This window comes from Limulus polyphemus, unplaced genomic scaffold, assembly GCF_000517525.1.
Source record: "Limulus polyphemus unplaced genomic scaffold, Limulus_polyphemus-2.1.2 Scaffold1251, whole genome shotgun sequence".
NCBI classification, from domain to species: domain Eukaryota; kingdom Metazoa; phylum Arthropoda; class Merostomata; order Xiphosura; family Limulidae; genus Limulus; species Limulus polyphemus.
The window spans coordinates 236,338-246,715 of NW_013666861.1; the positions used below are offsets into that span (position 1 = coordinate 236,338).

Genomic DNA, 10,378 nt, shown 5'->3' on the forward strand with positions numbered 1-10,378 from the left:
TGCGTGTCGACTTTATAGTTTAACAATGAAACACTGAGCAATTATCGGGTATCAATTTCAGCTGAGATGTACACTCTCTAGATGTGCATGCTTCAATCGTATCTACGTAATATTGACTTTGAATGTTGTTTGATGTCACAGACGTTTCTAACTGTGTCGGCAAATGCATGGCTAGGTACGTGTTTTGGTGATCAAATAAGGAGTCAGATCTGGGCTCTTCATCTGTATCCATGGTCCTGAATTTTGCCCACAAAAAATAATAATAATAAGTTGAATTATTATCTCCAATGTTAAATTTCTTATTCAGATCAAACACTTGATTTCAATAGTTAACTCAAAAAATCTGAAATACGTAAAAGCAAGTTCTTATGGTTATTGACAGCTCTACATGTAGCATGAAATAAAAACTGAAGAAACCTAGTAAAAGTACCTTGTACTTATCCCAGCCTATGGCATGGGTTGTGGAACTGTTTACAAATTAAACTCAAGATCACTTTAATTTTCACGATAAAAGTTGCTAAAAGCATCGATCTTATCATCTTACGAAAACTTTTTAATCAAGTATGAAGTATTGAAGAAGAACTTAAACACTGTAGAACTGGGAAACTACTGACATTTTGATTATGAATACAAGTACGTTGTACTTCAGTACAAGTTTGGAAATCGGTAAAAGGAATTCTGGGAAAGGAACTGATTTAAAACAAAACATATAACTGATATACGTGATTTGTTATAGTAACTTAAACTTTTATTCTTCAGAAACAACCTATCTTGACGTTGGTCTGCAAAATATGCATAATACTTCAAATATCTTAGTCTTAACAAGGAAAATGGTAATTAATTAAAAAGATATATCTGTAACACAAATAATTCAAAATCTGGGATAAGCATGTGATTTGGAAGAATCTATATTATTCAGTATTCTTAAATTTAAACGCTTTAACATAAAATGTTAAAATAGTTCAACTGGTAAGTAATTATTTATTTAATTATTTCTAAATAGACAACATAATCCTGGTATTTCTGCGTAGACCACGTACTTTATGAATTTATTCAATAAATGCTCCTATTTCATTCTAATATTGCTGTTAATATAACCTTAAAATTACTATATTTCAATAGAATATGAATATTTAAGCTATTTTCCATTTCTAAATGACATTCTAGGACAATCTAAGCCTTTTCTATAACAAGATTATTTTCTTATATGGTGTATTTCTTTGATATACTGTAACTAGATAACAAACAGTGAATAAACGTCTATATAAAAACATGTGGAAATACCAACTTTGCCAATGACGTCTGTGAGGTGGAAAATCTTTGAAGTAAATGGGAAAATAAAATTATATGAATGATATTAGTTTCTAGAATTTGACGAGCCTATAGAAACTCGATTCATTTTCATCATGATGCTCAACAAAAAAAGCATGCAAGTCCGTTTTAAACTATAAATATTACTCGTTTTTATTACGTTTTAATATCTGAAATACAAAATAGAACGCTATGTGATACACTGCAGATAATGGAGTGAGTTTATTTACGAAAAGCAAGATTTCATTATCTCCCAGTAACGCATCATACGATAAAAACACATGGTGTGTACGAAATCAATAAGATGGGAAACGCACATGTAATGTTTTGATAAAAGTGTGTTTCATACCATCTTATGCGTATTTATAGCTTCAACCAGCTATCAAGAAGTAGAAAAAAGTGTGAACGATCACAAGTCATGAAAACGTTCTTTCTAATAGTGCTGTGGGTTTCTTATTGCTCGGGTTTTCAGTTTGAAGACTGTGGTGAGTAATTACTTAAGTCAATCACTACTTTTTCAAAATCTCGAAATACTTTTTTTTAACGAAGCTGTTCCAAATCATCAAAACAAAATATAAGATATCAAAATTGCACTTTGAGTCTGCTATTCCTGAATTTTGTTTGAAGCACGACAACTTTACACGGGTTTTCTTTAAACCTATGATACGTTTGTAGCTATTCATGTTGCCCAGGGAACCGACCTGAGGCTTTTTTAGTTCTCTGTGTTGCCCATGAATTGACTTCGGACTTTGTAGCTATCCACATTGTCCAGTTAATCGACCATAGGCTTTGTAGTAAACTACGTTGTCCAGAGAGTTTATCTCAGGCTTATTAGTTATCCACGTTGTCCAGTTAATCAACCATAGGCTTTGTAGTTAACTATGTTGTCCAGAGAATTTATCTCAGGATTTGTAGTTATCCATGTTGCTCATGAAATCGACCACAGGCTTTGTAGTTAACTATGTTGCTCAAGGAATTGACCTCAAGATTTTAGATTATCCATCTTGCTTGTCCAATTGATCTCAGGCTTTGAAGTTATCCATGTTGCCCAGGGGTTCAACCTCATGTTTTACAGTTGCTAATGCCTCCCAACGAATCGACCTTAAGCTATCTAATTATCAATATTGCCCAGAGTATCCACCATACTTTACAATCATCAATACTTTTAACAAATAAAATCATTTGAAAACGGGGTATATACGTATATGTTTAGATTATTCAAACCTCTTCTCTTATTTGTATTTATTATTTTATCTCTTAAACAATTTTTGCCATGCATCTGGGCCTTTCTAGTATATATATATTATCTTATCAGCAAAAGCGTTATATCATTTTATAATCCTCCAATAGTCTTCAATTGGAATGATCCAGGCAATTCATGGTAATTATAAAAATACATATTTTTGTTGGACTTTAGATATTAAAAGGAGAAAATGATTACCATATCAAAAACTCTTATTCAGAGAATGATTGATGTCGTATTAAATTGTATGAAAAAATGTAAAATTTCAAGCTATGATTGTAAATTTTCATTCTTCTAGTGATAAATATTAAGTAAATCTGAAACAAAATATTCAATTCAACAGTCACTACACAAACATAGAACAACAAAACACTCAAAAGTTATCGAACAAAACACTTAGTGTATTCGAAAAAGTATATCTCTTAAAATAAAGTACAGAAATAACTTTATTTCTCTATAACATAGAAGTAAATATTTTCCAATTAAAGCTTTCCTAAAGATCTTGGATTTTTCTTAAACAAAAAACTAAACTTAGAGAACAGAAAGTAGATATTGAATGCAGAAGTACGTTATCTTAAAACTACCTTGAATATGCAACTCAGCAAATCACGTGGCAACCACAGGCAACATAAAGAAATGGTGGAACGGAAATTATGGGTTGCTCCCTTCCGCTATTTTGAACTGTAGCACACGAACTGTTCGTCCGATGCGAAGATAACCATGCTTCTCACGCCATTAAACAACACTTTCGTATTTTTTACTGACCTCTGCGGTCAGGTGAGCCCTCATCCGCAGCATTAAGTAGATAACATTGAAAAGGCTGCCCAACCCGAACTGTTTGTCCGACTGCTTATTCGTAATAAATTTAATATTCGGGGAGTTCATGTGAATGTCTCTACCAAATTTCGTCGACATTGGTTCAGCCAGTTCCTTACAACAATTTGTGAAACTAGGCAGACAATGCTGTTTTCTATACATGTATATATTTAATTAATTGTTATTCTTACATACATGAATAAGTAATTCAAAGTCTTGCTTTAGAATTATTAAACGAAAAGAGAGCGCAATTAATCTGTAATCAAAACGCAAGATGTCCCAACGTCACGGTAACAGCATTCATTGCATTGTTAGTCGTATTACACTTGGTTTATTGTACGAAAGCTTTCCTCTGAGAACTAATCCAGATGTCTCAGCTTAGCACCTCCACAGTTATCGTGTGACAATTAAAATTTGTCATTCCAGTTCTCATAGAAATTTATGTATTTACCCACTCTAAGATAAAAGTGGACTCCAGAAATGTTAAGTTTAATATAATGTCAAAGAATAAATAACCACAGTAAAATATGTTACATTATCTATTTCTAAATAACGTATTAAAAAGAAGCTGACGTCTTCATTACGAGCAACTAATGCCCGGTTCAGCAGTAAAAGTGGATAAACGTTAGATGTGCATCGTCAGTAGTCAGAAAATTTTCAGTGAAATAAAGTTGAAATATTTTAATAAATGTTCTTTTTGTTTATTACTCAGCACAAAAACTATTAATTCTCTGGTAGCCGTGGGTATCGAAACTCGATTTTTAGCGTTATAAGTCCTCAAACTTAATGCTGAACCACCCGGTGACAAATAGATTTTATTGAAAGTCATTGTGAACTTGTTTCACAGTACTGGTACTTTAAAGCTATACAGACACGATAATGTATCAGTTTCACCAACTGGACAAACCCTTCTAAACTTTATTCACCTCTGACCTTTCTTCCATGGGCATATGTAAAAATCATTTCTTATTGGTTCATTTCTATCTTCGTTTTTCAAAACCGTTTATCACTGTATCACACCAACTGTTCTTGGAAGCTGAAAATACACCTTGATGTACATAATGTATAAAGTGAATATATAGTTACTCCCATTAGAGTTTATTAATTTATAACCAGGAAAATAAATACAAAAATATAATAAATCTGTTTATTTCGACAACTCCAGTAAAAAGTCTCCTAATATTCCATTCATATGCATAAAATAGCAAACTACATTTATATTTCCATTTCGCCGTTAAGGTTTTATTCAACTATATCATTATTGATAATTTTATAATCAATTATTTTAACTATGTAAAATTTGAATTGCTGAACATTCCCTTCAGGAGGAGCACAAAAAACTCTGTTTATTGAAGATTTAGATCTTACTCCATCTCCATTTACCGTCCCGGGAAACTTAAAGATGTCCGCTAGAGTTCGTGTCAGCAAACCAGTTCCAGCTAAAACGGTGGTCGATATTAAAATGATTAGAATATTGAACATTGTAGGCCAAAAGTTCAACTTAACTATTCCTTGTATCAAAAATCTTGGGTCGTGGTAAGTAATAAACTTTTTTTGGAAACCAGATTTTTGATAATATTCTTCTCGACACGTGGTTTTTTTAATTCTACTCGCTAAAAAATAAAACCCTTAAAAAGCCATTAATAAGAATATTTGGGTTCTTTCCGTTTATTTTATTTCGTGCAAATGTCTTCGATTCGTTAAGCATCAGAATTCTTTAGTATCCAATGATCATTCTTCGTTATGGTAAGTATCTTGTATACAAGAGGATAAAGCATATAGAATCTATTTTTACAGGGCTTAGAAAACTCAACATTTTGATATAAATTTAAACCAAAGTCAAGTATTTATTCTTGTATCTTCTCTTGAAAATATTGTTGCTATAATCAATTATTAGAATAAGGTAGAAAATCCCATTTTCAAAACTCTTTGCAAATAAGTAATTAACAGAAGTGAGCGTTTCTGAAGTTCAGACTAGGTCTACCAGGTTCAAAAACTTCAGTTCATGGCAATAATTTTATAAATTAGATAAATTAATTTTTTATTCTTCTGTCTTAAAACTGCTTTAGGGTAGGGTCACTTCGAACTGGAAGTAAAAAAAAAACTTTATTGAGTTTACTCTTAAATTAAAACTTTAAATTATATTTTCTTTAAGAAAAGTAAATAGTGTCACTTTTTCAACCAATATCCTCAGTTGCATGACGACATTTCACTTCACATTTAATGTCCCGCTAAGTGACTTAGAATTTTTTCAGCTGATAAATATCCAGTAACCAAGTAACAATGAAATGATTGAGAGTAATGATTTACTGGAACTGCAAATAATTGTGTATAATTTTATGTCATAGGAATAATATTTGTAAGAAGTTTTCACAATACAATAACTGGTTCTGGTTTATGGAAAACAAAAATGATTACACAAATTTTTGTAATGCTTGAATTGAGAAGTTCATTTTAATAAATATAACTTGGTGATTTAGTAAGCTAGCAGCCTGTGACATGTTAAAAGAGCACATGAATAGAGTATGCAGTCTGTGGCCTGAAGGTAAACCTTGTGAATGTCCCATTGCTGCTGGAGTATATGAGGGAAAGGGTCTGAACTTTCCCTTGCCTGACTTTGGACCTCTACTATCTCAACTTGCTGCCGTAAGTTATGCTCTTTAGTTAATTTGTTTCTGTTTTAGCATAAAACTGCACACTTGACATCTGCACTATATTCGCGGTGATAGAATCCAGAATTCTAGTGTTATAATCTCTTAAGCATACTGCTGAGTCACCAAAAGACTGCTGTTTGGATAATTTTGGTTATTAAAAAGATAATTATTTAATCATAAAGCATATGCACATACGCGGATTCTACACACCTGTCTCTTCACATGAGTGATACATCATACGGACCTCACATGTGTACATACATATCACATACTTGGCTCCCTCTCATGTACGTATACACTTATCTGATATGACGTCACGATGATTCCTTGTTGTTCATGGTACCATTAACGGAGATAAATATCCTAATGTGTATCATATTTAAAGGTTTGGTTAACGTAGTTTGACTTTACGTTTTACGTTCTATAGTCTCAGTTATATCATTCGATAGTGCGATGTACAGACAAAACAAATCCCTGGTTTATCGATTCCCAGTCAACCAGTATTCTTGTCTAAAGTAACTTCACTTGAATCCTTATAAAATGAAAAAAAAAACAAGTACACTTCAGTCCAGTTGCTGAAATGCTTCACGCTCGTCAGGTGTAGGTGGTGTGATTTATATGTTGGCCAGTGATGAAGAATGACAGCTTTTCATTTTTTACGTCCTAGGAAACTATATCACATACCACATATTTACTGGTTCCTCTGATCTCTTAAATGTAAACAGCTATCAGATATGAATGGTACTCTTTGCTGGATCTAACATATCTGTTCTCTGCATCACGTTTAACTCCCCGTTATATATTTACACACACTAATTGTAACACTAGGATAAAGCTGTTGACAAATTTTAGATGTTGACGACTGGCTTCTTAACACAGAGAACATTTTAAAAAGTAAACAACATGACTGTTACTGGTGGCGGTAAGTTCAGGCACACAGTGGAACAAGATGAAATGTTTACCATTGATAATACTTACTATTTGTTATCTTTTTACATACCGGTAATGATCGTAGGTGGACCCTGCGAGTACACACGCCAATTTGAAAAAAAAATTGGTTAATATATTTACTTTCAACACTAATGGAAATAGCAACGTTAAACTGTTATTTATTTATAGATGTGTTATTAACACCAATCATCTAATATTTCACCTCATCTCATTCTAAACTACAGTTTAAATGTAATTATATTAAACAGTTGGAAAATTATTATATTATTGGAACCTGAAAACAAAACATAAATATGATGTATGTTTTTTACATTCCTCGAATTTCAGGGAGACTACCATTTAGAGATGAGAGCACGTGACCTGCAGACAGATGTCGAAATTGGATGTATGAGAATCAGCATGAGTATTAAATCTATCTCAAGAAAATACTGATTTGACTCAGTACACGATGACTGATTTGCCCATCATCTGTCTCTGTATGATTCCATGTGTTATATTACTGTTATAGACGTTAGTAATTTTGTGAATATTTAATAAATAAGAGTTACACCAAAATATTTGTAAATTTTGAACTCACTGGAATACAAATTTTGAAATAATGAATAAAAATATCATTATACGTTTGAGCATAAAGTACGCTAATAAAATGTACAACTCATGTGTGTGTCCTAAACCGATAGAAAAGAACAAATAAATGTGACATTCTAAAAATACACTCATTCCATTGTATAAAACTATAAAAACAATAACTATTGTTTATACGAACAACTTGCCTATAAATATTTTGTCATTGTCGCTCTCTATAATCATAAAATTAAAAATTAACCTAAAAGCTTGACTAATAGTTTATACATTTTTTATCTTTTTTTTTCTTCTGAAGAACTTGTTATGATAGTGTCAAAATCGGTTCATAGTCTGCCAGAAATACATCCCAATTTCCCAATAAGTTGAATTTACTTTCTCATACGAAACTTTAGTATCTTTGTTTGCTTGATTCTCCATAGCAGGTATATATATATATATATACATATATATATGTATTAAAACTACATATCACCAAATGTATATTAAGACCTAAGAAAACGCAATTAACGGTAGAAAAAGAACAATATTAGCATCACTGTATGATGAACATAGTTAAGTAGCCAAATGTGATCACAAAATACAAACTTTTTATAGAGATCTTAGTGGCAAAAACGATCTTTCTGTATATTCAATACCAACCTATTTATGATTATATGTTTCAATATATGAATTTTTAAATAGGGCAATTACTTTTATGAGTTTTAAGTAATTCATAGAATAGTACACATTATGAATCTACGTAATTTTAAAGATTCTATGATGCATTTTATTATCTAATATTATATAAAGCTAAGTTTGTGTCTGTTTGTTCGCACCTTTCAGCCATTTGTTGCTTATACCTTTCTACATTTCTTGATCAATTAACACCAAACTTGACACAGTGATATAGGATGACATGAAGAAGGTCATGAAGAGGGTTGGGGTTGGACCCCTCCCCCCATCTTCTATATAAATAAACGTCGATATGTGTGCATGTATCTGTTCCTTATACGTTTCCACATCTCTTGATCAATGAGCACCCAATTTGACACAGTGATACAGGATGAAATGAGGAAGGTCATGAGGGGGGCTTGGACCCCCTCATCTAATTTCATATTGATAGAATTATTGAAAACAGTATGTCTTGCTTTTCAGTATTGGTACATTTATGTATTTTTAACGTTTATTATGCTAAGAAAAAATAGAAACACATTTGCCTATCCTTTGTTACAAACGGGTTTTTATTTCACCCGCCCAACGGACGGATACTCCAACTAGTAACATATTAAAAATTAAAAACACACGTTTTCCAGTTTTCAAATGATAAAATACCAAAAGAAACTAGTGTTCAAATCCTTTACTTTTTTAACATAGATTACAATAGATATGTTTAGAAGTATGTAAATAAACATCTACAAATAATAAACCAGTCATTTCTAGTGAAGAAACAGAATATGGCTTTAAAAGTCTAGCAATATTTGGAGACTAACAAATTAAGAAGTAAAATCTAATTTTTGAGGTGGTATTCAAACTTCATTCATTATATTATAAAATCCCAATATTATTCAAATTGTAAAGCTAAAAAATACGGATCAGAAAAATATCTTGAACCAGAAAGTAAAAAACAGAAATGTCAATACTATTCACGTTACTACTTATATTAATCCTCGCTGTCTTAAGCTAAGAAACATGCTTAAAAAGATTCTACATCTTGTATTTCCACTGATATCTGTGAGATTTGGACTTAAGCCACATATTTGTTTGAAAACCTAGTTTATTTTCGCTATGGTCAAGATTAAGTTGGATCGACTGTTGTCGGTTTGTCTATACGTATGAAAATACCTCAAAGTGTGTGAAGTGAATCAATCAGTAAAATTGTTCAGGCTATTTGTCTTTACGTATAAAAGTACCTCAAAGTGTGTGAAGTGAATCAATCAGAATAATTGTTCGGGATGTTTGTCTATAAGTATAAAAGTATCTCAAAGTGTGTGAAGTGAATCAATCAGAATAATTGTTCAGGCTATTTGTCTTTACGTATAAACATATCTGAACGTTAATGAAATGAATCAAGCAGAATAATTGTTCGGAATGTTTGTCTATACGTATAAAAGTACCTCAAAGTGTGTGAAGTGAATCAATCAGAAAAATTGTTCAGGCTATTTGTCTTTACGTATAAAAAATATCTGAACGTTAATGAAATGAATCAAGCAGAATAATTGTTCGGGATGTTTGTCTATACGTATGAAAGTACCTCAAAGTGTGTTAAGTGAATCAATCAGAAAAATTGTTCAGGCTATTTGTCTTTACGTATAAAAAATATCTGAACGTTAATGAAATGAATCAAGCAGAATAATTGTTCGGGATGTTTGTCTACACGTATGATAAAAATCTGAAGGTTCTGAAGTGAATTAGTCACGGAAGACTAAACTTTTTCAATTTATAAGTTTATTGCATCCTTCGCCTGTTAAAACATGAACGTTCTCTGTGACAAAGGTAAGCATAGATACTAGCTAAAGAAATGATTTTGAAGTTACTTACAGTACTTATGAAACTTTGACAAATATTCTGAACACCTATCGTAATTCTCAGTACACACATAACTGATAAAAAAACGACAGTCTGTCTTTGTTACGCTAAGGTATAACCATGTATTTAACAATATTTTACATCGTCTCTTGAAGTGTTGATGAGCCATAACATTGAAAGTGAAGTAATGTTTTATCACTGACCTAATATGAAGCTAGTATAACAGCCCGGCAAAAATGACGGGAAACCAAAGCCTACCAAATATGAATCCTCTAATATACATTTGAAACTTTGCCGCCCGTAAACAGACCTA

At 31.8% G+C, this 10,378-nt stretch overlaps 1 protein-coding gene across 1 annotated transcript; it reads left to right on the plus strand.

The window, feature by feature from the left end:
- The first annotated feature begins 1,651 nt into the window (after positions 1 to 1,651).
- LOC111086610 (ganglioside GM2 activator-like) lies at positions 1,652 to 7,534 on the plus strand. Its single transcript, XM_022390127.1, has 4 exons — positions 1,652 to 1,796; positions 4,696 to 4,906; positions 5,851 to 6,016; positions 7,303 to 7,534. Exons 1-4 carry the CDS (start codon positions 1,667 to 1,669, stop codon positions 7,405 to 7,407), a joined length of 612 nt encoding a protein of 203 aa, XP_022245835.1. The 5' UTR covers positions 1,652 to 1,666; the 3' UTR covers positions 7,408 to 7,534.
- The last annotated feature ends 2,844 nt before the right edge of the window (positions 7,535 to 10,378 follow it).